Consider the following 17,266-nt stretch of genomic DNA (forward strand, 5'->3'; position numbering starts at 1 on the left):
ACCTAGAGGGAACAAATTAGAATAGAGTCGAACAATTCATTTTAAAGGCCGGCTGCAATAGATTGATAAGGAGGGATTAGACTACCCAGGGTGGTCACTGACAGGTGGCTATCTCTTCAACTCAGCTCTCAATTAACAACAGAAAAAAGGAACACGGGGGACCAATGGTCACCGATTAGGCATTGTATATAGATAGAGGGAGCAAGTAGCTACTAGTAGTACAGTGGGGCATTAAAGTCACTGTACGCAAACATGTAATTGGACATCAATAGTATTTCGAGAGTTGCATAGTATTCATGATTGTTGATTGGCAGGTTTTTATCATTATCGTCATCACTTACATTAACCACATCACAATCATTTTCATCGTCACCATCATCACCATCATCATCATCAATAGGCCTGTTTATCATTTTCATCATCGTCATCATCATCACCTTCATCATCGGCTAAATTACACTTATCATCTGGATCCTTCTCCTCCTCCCCATCATGACAATTTTCATCAATTTTTCATCACCATCTTCATCACCACCACCACCACCTATTTTCACATTATCGTTTTAGCTATTGTCTTTATTATCATAATTATCTTAACTTTCACAATCATTACCACCCCCTTTGTCAGTATTGTCATCATCACCAGCATCGTCCTCTCCTTCACAATGAACATCATCATCATCATAATCATCATCGCCATCATCATCATTATCATCACCCCTTCTTCATGGAAAACGACGTTTATATACCTAGTTCTTAATACTAATAATAATCTTTTAAAGTCCACTCCAAATTTTATTAATTTAAGGGCCGAAAATGGAAATTCTTTTTGCCCAAATGATCATGAGCCCGGCAGATCGACGTTGCTCTATTCCTTATTGTGAACGCCAGATCGAGAACAGTTATATACTTGTTGAGTCCAGCGGCGAAGCCGAGTGTAAATGCGGTTCCTGTACGACCATCACCACAACCACTGTCATCATTATCATCATCAACATTATGATCATCATGGTCATCATCAAATTCGCCATTATAATCATCATTAAAATCACATTATTATCATCCTCATTCTAGCTACCATCCTCACTATCGAAATTGTCAATACCATCAACACCATCATCATATTCATAATTATCATAATCATCATTATTAAAATCATCTTCATCACCATCATAATCATCATTATCACCATCACCATCACCACCACCACCACAACCACCAACATCAGCATCATCAATATCATCTTACACCATCATCAACATGCATCAATACTTAGTTCGTGCGGCAGTTCGTGGCAAAAGACATTTGTACTTTTTGGAAGACCACTGGTCACACTAAGGGTGTTACCTTACCCTCTCATCAATAATCACATCACCCGAACCATAGGTCCGCCTATTTTTGGTATTAAAATGTGCGGGAGACATGAGGGGAAAAAACTTTCCACGCCAAAGGTTCAGGGGTTTTGATGCAGCGGCAGAAATTCGATAGGGGGGGGGGGCATTATGCCCCCCCGGCCTTATTAGGGTTAAGGGAATCTCACTACACTAGATGACTTAAGGTATTCTGAGATACATAGTGTATTCTCGCCTAATAATCTACAAGATTCCAAACCAAAATGTACATAACGAGAGAAGGGATAAATTTAGCAGAATGCAGAGTTTCTCAGCACGAATGTGTGTGTGCGTGTGTGAGTGTGTGTATGGTGATGAAATTTTCATTCACCTGCTTTCATCGAAGTGCATACATTAATTATTGCTAGGTAGGATAAAATGTACGGCTCGTCTTACCTAACAACACGTAATATATGCAATTTGATTCATTAATATTGAAATACAGTTATTCGTACCACGTTAAATTAATAATTTTAACGAGACACTTAACAAAGGCTTGTACATTAAATATGATTAAATTAAAAAAAAGGTCTATCGTCAGAACGAAAATTGCATGAAAAAGTTGTTGCTCTCCCTGGGTGTAGGTTCCACATACCTTTTAATGAAACGGATGAGTCGACTGCTGTATTTTTTAAATTTGTATAAATGGGTTACAATTGTTCCCCAGTTATAGATTCGTCACCAAATAGTATTTTTACCTTCTCAGCTAAGGTTTTCCATCATTGAAAAGTAGAGGTATTGTTATTGTATTGAAAATGGAATTTCAACTAGTGCTTCGTGCATGATACATGTACTGGTTCGCCTGGTACGTCACATCGTGAAGAAAATGGCTGTGTTAAAAACAACAGTTTATGGTAGTATTCAGGGTAAGTCCAAGGTTTATGAGCCTGAAAAACAGTAAAGAGTTTCGAAGACAACTTAGTAGCCTATAAAGTATTAAAGATAGATAGGAGGGGAGAGGGAGAGGGGAGAATATACATGTGTGTTTTTGTGTGTGCGTGTTTGTGAGGGAGTGAGAGTGAGATGTCTGTGTGTAAGGAAAGAAGAGAGGGAAAGATAGAAAGGGAGAGAGAGAGAGGGGGAGGGAAGGGGAAAGAGGGGATAGCGAAAGAGAGAGAGAGAGAGAAAGAGAAAGAGAGAGAGAGAGAGAGAGAGGGAGAGAGAGAGAGAGAGAGAGAGAACGAGGCCATGACTCATGAGTCGACATGAGGAAACATTTTTGCCTAGTCAGACAAGGAAGGAAAATTAATCAGACTTTTTGATGCAGACGAAATTTACCCGTACACCGTAACAATCCAAGTTGCGTCGAAACAGATGCCTACTCCAGGTTCTTGGCGGGATGAAGACACACTTATTATCTGCACCGTTGTCTAGGTAACCGGTCTTCCAGGCTTCATAATCGAATGCAGATTGATCAGTTCATCTACAGGACGAGCCAGATCGCTGGAGACCAATCCACGTTACCTGTCATGAAGATGATGGGACTATACTGGATGACACCACCTGCAATATAAAATAATATATTTGGACATCTCGCTATACAAATGACTAAAAGTAAACAAAAATCATACACTCCACCACCTCCATACCAGAATTTGAGGACTTGCGGGCATCATCTTAACTCTCTTCTGCTAAAACAGGCCGAAAATATCTTGATTTTAGATTATGCGACAGAGCGAAGCGAGCGAGGAAATAAGACACTGCATTGTCTATAAATCACCTTCAGGTTTGTTGGCGCCCGAATATACCTGTCTTTGAGCACCTGGCTGACTATTGAAATGGGTATTTCATTGTCCGGATGTTTTGTGGTTTTTGGAGCAGGTGTATGTTCCTATTTTAAGGAAGAATGATTTTCTCATGTTTTTACAAGTTTTCTTCTATTGTTGGTTTAACCTGAACTATTCCTCGTTTACACAAATGACGAAATTTATCTTTATTGTTCTTTCTATATCTCATCCTCTTTTCTTCGACTTTTTCTTTTCTCCCCTCTATTTTACGAATTGTTTCCCCCACAGAATCTATGCCGTCTCTTTCCAATTCTCCCCAACTATTAGTATGATTTCTTTACTGCAACCAAAACTTAAAGAGAAGGTTGAGTTCTGGGAAGAGGTGACAAATAATTTGTGAGCGTTATCATTTCTTATTATGCAAGTGTGGAAGAACATCAGATAAGACATGTTCCCTGAAAAGCACGGCTTTTCAAATGCCTTTATATTCTAAATATGTCATGTAACATCGTAAAACTCGGGGGTAGGATTTTTACGCCACGTTTTCGTGTAGTCCCATATACATCTTTCTGTGTACAGTGTTTGTAACTTTATCAAGATTTGGCCAAATTTCTTATCATTTTGATGATTCCAGAACCTTGCAATAAACACAAATTCTTAATTGCTAGATGATCGACCTTTTCTGGTCGATTCCACACCGTTTCTTTCACAATGCAATCGCATGACCAGAACTCAACTTCATCTTTAATTTTGAATTTCATATAAAAATCTCAAATCTCTCAGACCAGCCCTATCTCTTTCTACTTTATTAATCACCAATCTTCCCCCTCTCGTCTGCTCACTAATTGTTCTCCTCTCCCTACGGGTCAAACACAAACTCTTAGGCTCGAATTCAAAAAGGAGGTTTGTCGACAAACCAAGGTTTTCGTGCGTCAGACGCGTTTCGATGCGTTTTTACAAACAGGTTTCGACAAACCTCCTTTGTGAATTCGGGCCATAATCTCCTGCCGTGCGAAATCTCTGTCAATTACCTAATCTCTCTGGCGTTTTGTTCAGATATATCATAATAAGCGGAGGGCCAAAGTCAGACAAGAGGGGTTTGAAAGCAGCTTTAGGCTTAATATGAGCAATTGCTCTACCCTACCGTATTGTATTTAAAAATCAGTTTATGGTTATGTAATAATGTCATTGTCACGTTTGAATATTTCTACATTTTACACAGGCTATTGAAATTGCCAGAGTTTGGTTTTTGAAAGTCTTTGTGATCGTTTTTAGGCTTTACATGTTTATTCACTAGTAAGTATCCCGTTGTTGTTGTTTTTGTTTAAGTCCATAAGCATAGCTTTCGAAATTACATGTATTACATTATCTTACAATGCCGATGCAGTCTGTGTATATTTCCAGCGGACGATAAATGGCGCTTCATGTACAATAGTTACACACGAAAATACCTTTAACATTATTCCGTTATAGGGAAATTAATCAATAACCGAAGAAAATACAGTATTTCGTTGTCCAAAAGTTTCTATGGTTTTTGAAGCAGATGTATTTTCCTACATTTAATTTTTAAAAAAGTATTCCTCGTTTTCATAAATGACGAATTTCTCTTCAACGTTCTTGTTATGTCTCATCCACTCTTCTCCGATCTTTTCTTTCCTTTCCTCTTTTTCACGAACTCTCTCACCCACAAAATCTCTCAATTCTCTTTCCAATTATCTTCATCTATTATCATTATTTCTTTATCGCAACTAAAACTAAAGGTTGGATTCCAAATAAAAATCTGAAATCTAAGATCTAAAATCTCTCAGGTCATAATTTGCTTTCATTTTGACTCCCTATGTCTTTCTACTTTATTAATAACCAATCTGTCCCCCTCTCTTATGATCTCTAAACTTTCTCCTCTCCCTACGAGTCAAACAAAATGTCTTAATCTCTTGCGAAATCTCTGTCAACAACCTCATCTCTCTGTCATTTTATTCACATATGTCACAATGCTAATTTTGATGCAATAAATTTATCTTTGTTAAAACAAAGGCGATATTGGTGTAGATCAAAACTACAATATATAATAATGCAATCGTGTTATCAAACATACCTACTCGCATCAATAGTATCATGTTTACAATACAAATGTAATTTGTTTGAAATATATTCAAGAGATTGAAGTAACAAGTCATTCAAACTCCAATATCTACTATGGAATATTGTTCACTCCTCATACCTCTCTAGTTCCATATTGTGAAATATTAAAACAAAAGACCAAAGATGGTGCATATAAAAAAGCCCCAAACTGAATGAATCTATTCATTAAGAATCATAAATAAAGGTTACTTTTAGAAGGGACCAGGAAAATAAAAATATTAACAATGCGACCATAAATACAAACATACCCACTGACATCTACATACAGTCAATTCGACACTGATGTCGACATTGATGTGTACAAGATACAGAAAACAATTTATCAAAATTCCGAGTCCTTTTGACATATCCTCTTAGAATTAATATTTTAGATCGGAAATGATCAAAACATAATCCAATAAAAAAAAAGGATTTTTTTTTACATTATTCATAGCAACAATTCTATGGAATCCATTAATTTTTTAAAATTGTAATTATTCGTTTGATTTAAACAGGGTAACTCTTTCAGTATTAAATACAGATTGTTTTCCTGAGAGGCCCTGTACAAATTATAGGTTACAAATACCGAGGAAATTGAACAAAGTTTAAATACATATGTATTACGAGAGATTTATTGTATTCTTGCCTACTAATCTACAAGATTCCCAACAAAAGTGTATGAGAGAGGTATAAACTTAGCATATAATGCAAAGTTTCTCAGCACGACACGGGAATCTCCCTTTTGTTGATAACGTGACGTACTATACGCAAAGTCGTTTATCAAGAAAGTATATTCAAATTTATGGATGCTTCCTGCCAACGTGGGTGTGTGTGTTACCTGTTATCATATTTTGTACTATTATAGACCAATATCGTTTAATCAAACTTCATGCACACATCATTGTAAAGTGCCTCGTTACAAACTATTTCATTCACCTGTTACGAATAATTGTATTTGAATAGTCAGCATGCGAATTGCAACATTAATTGTTGTTTGGTAAGACACATATTATGCATGGCTCATCGATAAACCTCCTACAAGCACACACCCCTAAAATAGTTATCGGCCCATGCCTCTCCTATTATTTTTTCTCTCTTCACTTGGGGATGAGGAGGTGCACGTTTTTCGGGTGCCCCCTGAATCCACCACTGGCCTTCCTGATCGATTTGGATTACCAAATGTGAGTTTAAATAATCCCATTTTGTTGAAAGGCTTTACTCTTACTCCTATTTAAGGTATGGTGACCTTGTAAATATGTAATTTCCAGAGCAATAAGCCAGTTGGTAGATAAGATAATGCGCATTGGCAGATTAATATAATTTGTACCAGCATTATAAAACCCATTTCAGAAATGTATGTAGTAATCATTCGTTTATGCACTGACATGAAATTCTATGGAACACTGGTGGAATTATTCTTTTCAACACAGCAATCAAAATGTATTCATGAAGTAAATCTATTACTTTTGCGGTGATAATTCTAAATTGCACGAAATGGGACTACTCCATTGGTAAAAGATCTGAGGATATTTGGGATCATTATTATTGATATATGGAAACTACGAACTGGTCTATTTTGCGGAAATTGTTGGTCTTAAAAAAAAAGTTTCCTCAAAGAAATTCAGAAAACAGACATCTTGAATTTTTCTGATTAAGAATGAATTCTAACATATATTAATATTATAATCTGTAGGGGTTTCGAATTTACTCCGAAAAAAAGTATAGAAAAGAAATGCAAGAACCCCAAGCCTCCACCACATTACACCCTCCTCAAATTTTAATGTAGAACCGCTCATGCCGTAATAAAAAAAGTTAACATTAATGGTATAGTTAAGTCCGACTATTTAGCCCACCCGATAAGCCTGATGCCCCCCTCTTCCCTACCAGTCGCCACTCTACCCTGGTCCCTTGGCCTTCATAGCTTGGCCTACTTCCTACCAGTACACAGTGAAGTGCAGCCAATAAACGGTGTAGAGCTGTCTTGATCACTGCTTATATTGAAAAGACGATCATCAGTTATCACTGCATTTCTTCCACGTTTAAGCTCAACACAGACGTTGGCATCGTCACAGTTTAAAGACGGATCAACGAATGTATACACGACGTCCCGGAAGATGAATTGATTTCCTTTGATGTACCACTGCGATGCTTGATCAACATTGAGAACTTGCTCGGTGAAACCTATCCTGGTGTGACTGAGAGTGACCAAAGTGAATGCAAAATGAACAGTTAATATACAGACTTGTATTACTTCGTATATAAGCTGGTTGCATGCATACACTGGCTTGATTTCCGCGAGGATCACAGCAATGATGATAAGCGACAATAATGACCTTTATCCCCGAGTTTCTGTCCTTATGATTTTGCAACTTATGTCACAATTTTGCTGTAATATAATTTTAACATCATTTTCAAATCAAGACCAATGTAACATACACTCAGGGCGGCCGAGCGACTTCCAAAGTGTGGGGGGGGGGGGGCACCAAGAAAAAAAAGGACACTTCCGAGAAAAAGAGCACCTACAAACGTAAATGTCAAAGCGAAAATATCCATTCTTTTAGACATCAGGGATGATTTCGATATTTGTTTCACTTTATACACCCTACAAGCATCATGCTTTGCAGTTTGATTTGATTGTCTAAAAAAAAACAATGTTTGCGAGCGAGCGAGGAAAACAATTAAGATGTGTGAGGTTGCAGTGCGAAAAAATACATTTTATAAACAGGAAAAAAACACACAATCCTAATGGGATTATAAGTACTGGGGCTAAGTAAGTTCTCATATCGGAAGGCTGAAAAGACCTTTGATATGTTACATAATTATATCATCTATAGATGCGTGCGAGCGTAGCGAGCGAGCTTTGGGGGAAATTGCTCTTAATTGCTTGAAATTAGCTAGGGCGCGTTTAATGATGAAAGGAAAAGGGGACACTTATCAGGAAAAAAAGAGGAGCATGTGTCAAAGTACAAAGAGTAACTATCAGAGGTGAAAATGGGGCACTTCTTACACCCTCAAAAAGAGACACTCACCAGGAATGAAAAAAGTAAATCATGAGAATAGGAAATGGGCATTTGTCGACGGAAAAGGGGCCCCATCAGATGTTGATAGGGGCATTTATAAGATATTATTATATATTGTTAAAAGGGAAATTATCAGAGGTGAAAAGAGGCACTTATCGCATCTGAAAAAAGACAATGACCAGGTATGAAAAGGGCTCTTATGTGAATGAAAAAAGGGCACTTGTAATAAAAGAAAATGTGCATTAGTTAAAAGAAAATGGGCACCGATTAGATTTGAAAGGGGCGTTTATCGGAGTTTAAGGGGGCACATAACAAGAGTGAAAAAGGAGTTACTTCTCGTACCCGAAAAGGACCATTTACCAGAGAAGGGGCACTTATGAGAAGGGGAAGGGGCTCTTTTTAATAGGAAACTTATCATTAGAAAACGGGGCACTCATTAGAAAGGAAAAAGGACACATGTGAAAATATAAGGTGCGCTTATCCGAGTTAAAATGGGGTTAGTTATTAAAAGGGGACGGGTCACTTCTTACAAAGGAAAAGGGGCACCTGTCAAAGTAGATGAGGCACGTACCTCTCAGATTTGAATAGGTCAATTATCAGAGGTGAAGGGGCACTTATCAGAAGTGAAAAAGGTATTTATCATACCTAACTAGGGGCACTTACTACATATTAAAAAGGGCACTAATGAGAATGCAAAATGAACACAAAGGGAAATGTGAACTTGTCGAAGGGGGGGGGGGGGCGCTGTGCCCTCTGCCAACTCCCGAGAGGGTCGCCTCTGCATACACTCAATACACACGTATGAATTGAAGCATATAGAAGATACTATTGTAAATAGCCAATATCAAGTATATAACAGAAATAAAAGAAACGTAATTTTTTGGCGCATGTTTTATGACTCTTCGTCTGTTTCTGTGAGGATGTCGCAAGCACCTACCTTTTATTCTTTTTCTTATGAGCAATCCAGGCAGACAACTCCCAGAGAGATTCGCCTTGCACTGTCGTACTTCTTGCATCTCTAAATTTGACTTCTACTGCAAGAACTATTGTTGCGTCACCGTCAGATGTCACACTACGTTGACTTTGAATGGTAGGGTTGACATTACGCACCGTCACGTCTGGTATGAATCAGGATTTAAGAAATAGATTTCATGACTTGTTTATTATGATCATGATACGAAAAAATAAGGGTAAAGGGGGGGGGGGTAGGGTGAATAAATGTTGGATGCTAAAACATTTGAGTTTGGCATGACTGATATGAGTCACATTATTCAGTTTGATATCCCTGTTGTAAAAGAGGCGTCAATAGTGACGTAATACTGTGTCAGCACGCAATTTGCGCGGTGATTGGCGGAGCAATGTGACAGTGACAACATAATAAATTGCGCCCATGACATTTATATGCATGTCCTTTGGCTAATTGCTTTCATCAGTTTGATTAACATCAGTAATAACGCAGTCGAAATGACGACACTAGAGCAACGGGAAAATTAGACATTTGAAAAAACACACAACACATACTTAGCACTTTGGCAAAAAAAGAGAAGGAGATGTACCCATAAAAAAAAGAGACGTCAATGAAAAGAAGAAAAGATAGCAGAAAATAAGCAGATATAAAGATAGAAGAACAGGAATAAAGATGTTAGACAAGAGCGCCAGAAAAATAAAGAATTTTTCGTGCTCCTCCCTCTCCCGATCAATTTGAAAACCCCAAATTTGAAACAAGTAATAGTTGAAGAATCCCGAAATCAGACAAAATTTAGCAGATTTAAGTGAATTTAATACTGCTTCCGGGGTTATTCAGCCCACCCAATGATGACCAATATTTCTTGTGTTCCCCCCCCCCTCGTTCCCTGTCAGTCGCCTCTTCAACTTGGGCCCCCGTAGCTTGGCCTACTTCTTACCAGTACATAGTGAAGTGCAGCCAATCAACGATGTAGACCTTTTGGGGAGACTGCTAACATGGAAAGGACGATCATCGGTTGCTACTGCATTTTGTCCACGTTTAAGCTCAACACAGACGTTGGCCTCGTCGCAGTTTAAAGGCAGAGCACTGGAGGGATACACGACGTCCCGAAAGATGAATTGATCTCCTTTGATGTACCACTGCGATGCTTGATCAACATTGAGAACTTGCTCGTTGAAATCCAGCCTCGTGTTACTGAGAGAGAACAAAGTGAATGCAGAACGAATAATTTACATACTGACTGTATTACTGGTATATGAGCTGGTTGCATGCACCCACACGCTTAATTTCAGCGAGGATCACAGTGATTAAGCTCGCATTTCCCATCCCAGGCTCAGGTGACACCAAACCATAAACAGTTGTACTATGATTTTTAAGATATTAAATAATTTCACTCCGTCTTATATGTCTAATAAAATCAAATATCGCACGTATAATTATTAATTTCGCTCATCCCGAAATCTAGATCTCCCTAAACCGAAATAATTGCAAAAGAACATTCTTCTATAGGGGGCGACACAATATAATCAACTACCAGAACACATCCGAAATGTAACTACATTAAGATCCTTCCATACCCTAATAACTGATATTTTTTCTTAACACACTTCCTTAAACTCAAATGATTTTGCATAACTGCGCGCGCGCGCGCGTGTGTGTGTGTGTGTGTGTGTGTGGATTTATGAGTGCTGTATGTCTTTCAAGTAATTCATGAAGGAAAGTAAAATGCCCATAGGTTTCAGATTAACATACTTCAGGACATAATTTAATAATAATGATTATAATCAAAACGTACTTTTTAACATAAAAGCAAGGTTACCAAAGTATATTACAGTAATAATAGACACCTTTCTTTTGGCTCAGGTTTTAAGATCCTTGTTCTGTTTCTTTAAGGATGTCGCAAGCACATACCTGTGAGTAGTGTTTACAGGAGCAATCCAGGCAGACAACTCCCAGAGAGATTCACCGCTCACTCCTGTCTTCTTTCTGGTGTCTCTAAATTTGACTTCTACCGCAAGAACTAGTGTTGCGTCACCGTTTGTCGTCACATTGCTTTTACTCCGTATGGTAGGTTTGACTTTACGCACGGTCACGTCTAGAATGAATCAGGATTTAAGAAATGGACTTGATGACTAGTTTATAATTATCATGATACGAAAAAAAGAGGGGGAGGGGGAAATGAAAATACGTTAGCTGCTGAAACATTTAAATTTGGCATGTCTGAAATGAATGAGTCACTGTATTCAGTTTTATATGCATGTTGCACAAGAGGCGCCATTAGTAATGTAATACTGCGTCAGGGCGCTATTTGCGCAGTCTTTGGCGGAACATTGTTGAGAGTGACAAAATAAACATTGCGCCCATGGCATTTGATAAATAGTCTTTGGCTAATTGCTTTCACCAGTTTGATTAACCTCAGTAATAACGCAGATGAAACGACGACACGTGTGCAAAGTGAAAGTAAGACGTTTGGAAAACACACAACATAATTACGCATCACTCCGGGAATTGAAGATGACGTGACCTTGAAAAAGAGAGGCCAACGAAAAGATGAGAACACAGCAGAAAACGAGCAAATATAAAGAAAGAAAAGTAGAAAAAAAGATCTAGAGAAGATAACATAGTGACATGGGGGTATTTTTTTGTTACCCCCCCCCCCCCCCCTCCCCCTCTCGATTAACTTGGAAACCCCACATTTGTAACAAATTAATAGTTGAAGAGTCTCGGAATCAGGCAATCTAGTTGGATCTATGTATTGTAGTAGTGAATTTCGCGACACAGTCCCACATATGTGTGGTCATATGAGAGCGGGGGGGGGGGGGGGGGGTGGGGGCTATCAGAAGACTTACCGTACGGACAGAAAGCGCAGCATTCTCCTGGCCGTTCAAGGGGTTCAGCGCAGAATACCGGTCGACACGATTCAATATTGCATGTTGTAGTGCCGTTATCACACGTACATGTTTCGCAAGGGCCTATGTCCCACACTTCGCCGTGAAGAAACGGAATTCCACGATATATACACGGGAGCACAGGTTCAACGCTGCTAAGTGATACAGAAAAAGAAGATTCTTCGAAAAGAAAAGTCAAGGAATAAATTACAGAAATTATTTTTAGTTCTTCTTTTTCTTCGTCCTTTCGAACAAAATAAATCGGTTATAGTGTTCAATTCAAATCAGTTCAATAAGGGTTTAATTTTGACAATTCTATATTCAAAAGCTGAAATGCACATCATTTACAATTTCTCAGTATTATTAATATTCCATATTCCACATATTCCCCAAATTAATCAAGTTTAAGACAAATATTCACAATGATTTGAGAAGATAATGAACAGATTGAGAACATCAAAGTAATGTAAATATGTGGAGGGGTCTACTAAGAAGCTTATAGCTTGTAATATGTCAACCCCTGACTATTAAAAAAACATTGTATGGTTTAATGAAGCAAATTAACAAGAATAATAAAAAAAAATAAAACAACAAACACCATAATAAACACAGACGATTTATACAGATACATTTACCGTACGAGTAAAGAGAGTCAAAATCAGTAATAAATTTGTAAATAACATTTTACATTACAGTTAAAATTACATTATAGCATTATCTATTGCATTCAAAAGCATGCTTATCAAAATTATCACATGCAGTGTGTACATTTGCGTGATGAAATAGATCTGACCATTTTTCATGGATCAAATCATTTTTTGAAATATTCTATATTATGGAGTGTTTCTGTCCTATACATTATTCATTTGTTTGAGTTGTCGGTGACCAAATTATTTCAACATGTAGCAAAGATGGGAACATGATATAATATTTCTGAATAAAGTAGGCCACTAGTATTAATTTTTATAAAGACGTGTTTGAAAATATATTATCGTTTAAAGTTTAAGAATGATAATGATTCTCAGGCGTTTGAACACATCACATTAAGAATTTTTTTCAGAAATACCTCATGCGTTCAGAAGTATAAATACAAAATTACATTCACTTGAGAGAACAATGCTTGCGAAATATGTTAACATCTCAATATTTGTTTATTTTGTCAATTCTTGATATAAAATGATACATGTACATGATTAAAATATATAATTTAGATATTTTTTCCAGTAAATAAAACTGGGTAAAGATGGACTGAATACTGTTATTTTGAACCAACTATTAAAAAAATATACCTACCAGTGTATGAAAACAGGTGTATGAATATATTCATTTTACGATTGGGGGCTTACGGTAACACCAATTGCGTTCAGAGGAATTAAAGAAAGGAAAAGGAAGAGATGGTAGTTGAAATAATTTTTTATAAAACATTTAAAATGGAAATAGAAAAGAAAAGGAAAGGACGGAAGGAAGGAGCATTTGAGAAGGTTGTGAGCAGATCCAACAAGTTGAAGAATGAAGAGTATTGCGTGTAGTTTTCCGTGAATACTCGCTAACCATGGAAATCTACAGAGAATATCTGAATTTCAATTCGCATATGGGTTTCGGTGGTCAAGTTCCTTAAATGTCCCCTTTATGTTTTGACCAAACACATCCTAAATTCTAACACGTACACACGAGAAGGTATTTTAGATTCTATACGTTAAGATGCAGGCTGGATTAAATAAGACTGCGTTGAAATAATGAGAGAAATAAATAATGGCATCAGTACATCAATTTAAAAACAAGCTATCATTTGTAATATTTAGCTTCATCTAATATCATTTTGATACATCAATTTCAACACGCTTGCTGAAAGGTTTGATTAAAGGAAAATCAAATCTAATTGCAAACTACTCTAGAAGAAAGCAACAAAATCAGAGAAGCAGACTGGTGAAAATTTAAACGAAATTTGAGAAAAGATGAGAAACTTAAGTATTTTGGAAGTTGTTATATTACTATAAGTATAAGCTCTTCAAATTTGGTGAACCGGTAATTTCTCTATTACACATAATGAATAAACAAAATATTAAAAATCGTTATTCTTTTTAGAGAACCTGTACTAGTAATTATGTTATCCATAATATATTATGAGTAGTGCCCAAGAGAGAAGGCGCTTAAAAAAAAAAAGGAAACATATTATAATTTTGTACACGATAAACGGGAGAGTTATCCGCGACTAAATCAAAACCCAGTGACGAAATTTTAGATTCGCATAGATTCGGTGATCTCATATCTCAAACATTAATAACTTTCTTATTGTCGATCCGATTTAAGTCAAACTTATTCCATTCTGTTTTTCTTATTTCCCGTCTTTCATACGATGTTTGATTCGATTGAACGGAGTTTCAGCCATTGATTTGGGGGATGTATGCATTTGGAGAGAAAAAAAATGTTGCTTGAGAGTTGGGCATTCATCTAAAACGGAGTGAATAGCGCACAATTTTTTAATTTACCCGATTGGTCGGCATGAAGTTGAGGAATTGTTTTTCCAACTATTTCTAGGGTGTCAGCGTTAAATAGCTACTGGAGAAATGTACATCTGTAAACTCTTTTGACTAAAATCTTGCTAATGACATGGCTGTCAACAGTTTTCTTAAATTGGTAATATTCCTTCGATTCAACATCAAGAGTTTCGGTAATGACAAATTGATTGTTTTATGGTGTGTTTTTACCTGATTGCTAAGAAAGCATGTGTATGCTTGTAAGTAAGTCATCTAGACCAATGGCTTTAAGTCCCCTTAAAGCGGGACTGCACTTCTTTTAGCTACTTAACTGAACCCTCTATAAAGCAAACAATGCCAGCTGCACTGCTAAAGCCAGGGTAATTATGCTGCATTATTGTAGAGCGCTTAGAGACTTCTGACAAAGTAAGTGTTAGGCGCTATATAAGCACTGTAATTATTTATTTATTTACCCGTTGGTCCCCCATGATCCCCTTTTTCTTATATTAATTGAGAGCTGATTTGATAAGATAACCACCTGTCAGTGACCATGTATGGACGTCTAATCTCTCCTGGCCAAGCTAGTGCAGACAGGATTTAAAGCATATATACAGGACTTACTAATGAGCATTCAATACCGTACCAAAGGGCACTTGCTCAGTGACTTGGCTTCTCACCTTTGATCTCCCGGTTACGAGACCACTGCTCTACCACTTAGCCATCACACCTCCATGAGGTTAAGTATTGAAAATAATATCTGAAGTAGATATCGATGAACGATGAATTAAATAGCACTGTGTTCTAATAACCATAACGAGTATACTAGCTGTATAATATAGTTATGAAAGACTTACCTTGGGAAGAGGCATGATGCACCACGAGCATCAGACTTCCGAATACAAGACAAGCAAGGTACCAAAAACGATTCATCATCATTTGGAGTGTTTTGACAACAATTGATTAAAGCCCAGAGATACTGAAGGTTTAAATAGACATATCGCCTGCTTTTATATTCATGAAGTTTCCTTGATAAACTTTCCTTCCCAAAATACCTTCGAAGAACAATGACCAGAAATGGATACGTAGCTTAAAGGCATAATCCAGACGTAAAAAGACTAACCATGAAGAAACAAGTCGTGAATAAGATTAAAATAAAAATCGCTAAAATGGTCACTTTTAATGATCGTGAACAATGTGGGCAATTTCACTGCCCTCTTATAATGTATATAGAGATCGGTTTATGATCATATAATAGTGTTATTGTCATGTTTTAACATTTCAACACTTGGTTCGAAAGCCTATTGAAATTGCAAAAAGATTGATTTTTGAAAGGCTTTGCGATAGTTTAGCTTTACAATGTAAGTATTCTTTTATTGTTGTTGTTTGTGTAGTCCGTGATCGTAGCTTTTGATTTTACATGTATTACATTATCTTACGATTCCGATGCAGTCTATTTACATTTACATCGGACGATTAATGACGTAAAATACCTTTAATATTATTCTGTTATAGGGCAAATTAATCAATAACTCAAGGAAATTGGTATCTCGTTGTCCGGATGTTCCTTGTGGATTTTGGAGCAGGTGTATGTTCCTATATATAAGGAAATATTATTTTTTGTTTTTTGCACAAGTGTTCTTATATTGTTTGTTTAACCTGAACTATTACTCATTTACAAAAATGCTGACAAACTTTTTGAACCACATAAATCTTTCTATTCTCTTCATCTATGATATTTCTTTATTGCAAAGAAAACTTTTAGATGAATTTTAAATACAAGTCTGCTTTAATATATACTATTTTCCTCCTCTCCCTATGAGTCTAACACAAACTATTCATCTCTGTTTGCTACATGTTGTTTTCATATGAAACTATAGTTTGTACAATAATCTGCGGGTGAAAAGCGTCAGTTTCATTTATATATATATATATATAATTACTAATTTCTTATGTTTTGTATTGTTTATAATTTCTTATGTATTTCATTATGTGAATAAAAAAATGCTTGGCCAATACTAAACAAGTATAATCAGGAATGAAATATAACATAAAATAAACCACTCATGATATTGATTTTGATAAAGATCATATAAATGCAATATACTTACACACGCACATTTGTTAGAATCACATATTTTGATTGACATGTGATGTATTTTGTCATCTAACACCCGAACCATAGGTTCGCCCATAACAAATTTGGTATAGGATTTCCTGGCCAAATTCGCGAGTTTGTGATTCTAATTAATTTTTCTTGCGTTCAAATTCGACGGTTTTAGTGCAGTCAGGTATATCTCGGGTTTATATTCCCTTTTCTAGTTTTCAAATCTATGGAATTTTCGTTAGAATCTACGTATGTTTCATTCAAGTTAATGAACAATGTGCTTCTTTCGCTATTTGGTCATTCGATTTGGCGCAACACGATTCTTTGACAACACGACGGTGTACTTCTAGCATTCTAATTTATTTGTAGCATTTAAATTAGCACTTTGTGCACTTAAATTGATGGTCAATATACCTTTCTCGTTTATTACACACTATTTATAGCTCATTTCTTTTCTTTCAACATTGTTTTTTCATGTGTATTTCATCACATTTCATTTTCTTGCATTCATACACTTATACTTATTAGATTTATCTGATATTCATCAGCATTTAAGTTTGATCGTTAAGAA

At 36.5% G+C, this 17,266-nt stretch overlaps 1 protein-coding gene across 1 annotated transcript; it reads right to left on the minus strand.

Annotated features, from left to right (window-relative positions):
* Positions 1-6,024: 6,024 nt before the first annotated feature.
* On the minus strand, positions 6,025-15,537 carry LOC105436748. The gene is made up of 6 exons (XM_030984829.1): positions 15,446-15,537; positions 12,076-12,294; positions 11,138-11,321; positions 10,164-10,420; positions 9,197-9,377; positions 6,025-7,434 (listed from the first exon to the last, which is right to left on the minus strand). Exons 1-6 carry the CDS (start codon positions 15,525-15,527, stop codon positions 7,167-7,169), a joined length of 1,191 nt encoding a protein of 396 aa, XP_030840689.1. The 5' UTR covers positions 15,528-15,537; the 3' UTR covers positions 6,025-7,166.
* Positions 15,538-17,266: the final 1,729 nt, after the last annotated feature.

Source organism: Strongylocentrotus purpuratus, unplaced genomic scaffold (assembly GCF_000002235.5).
Source record: "Strongylocentrotus purpuratus isolate Spur 01 unplaced genomic scaffold, Spur_5.0 spur5_scaffold_14, whole genome shotgun sequence".
NCBI classification, from domain to species: domain Eukaryota; kingdom Metazoa; phylum Echinodermata; class Echinoidea; order Camarodonta; family Strongylocentrotidae; genus Strongylocentrotus; species Strongylocentrotus purpuratus.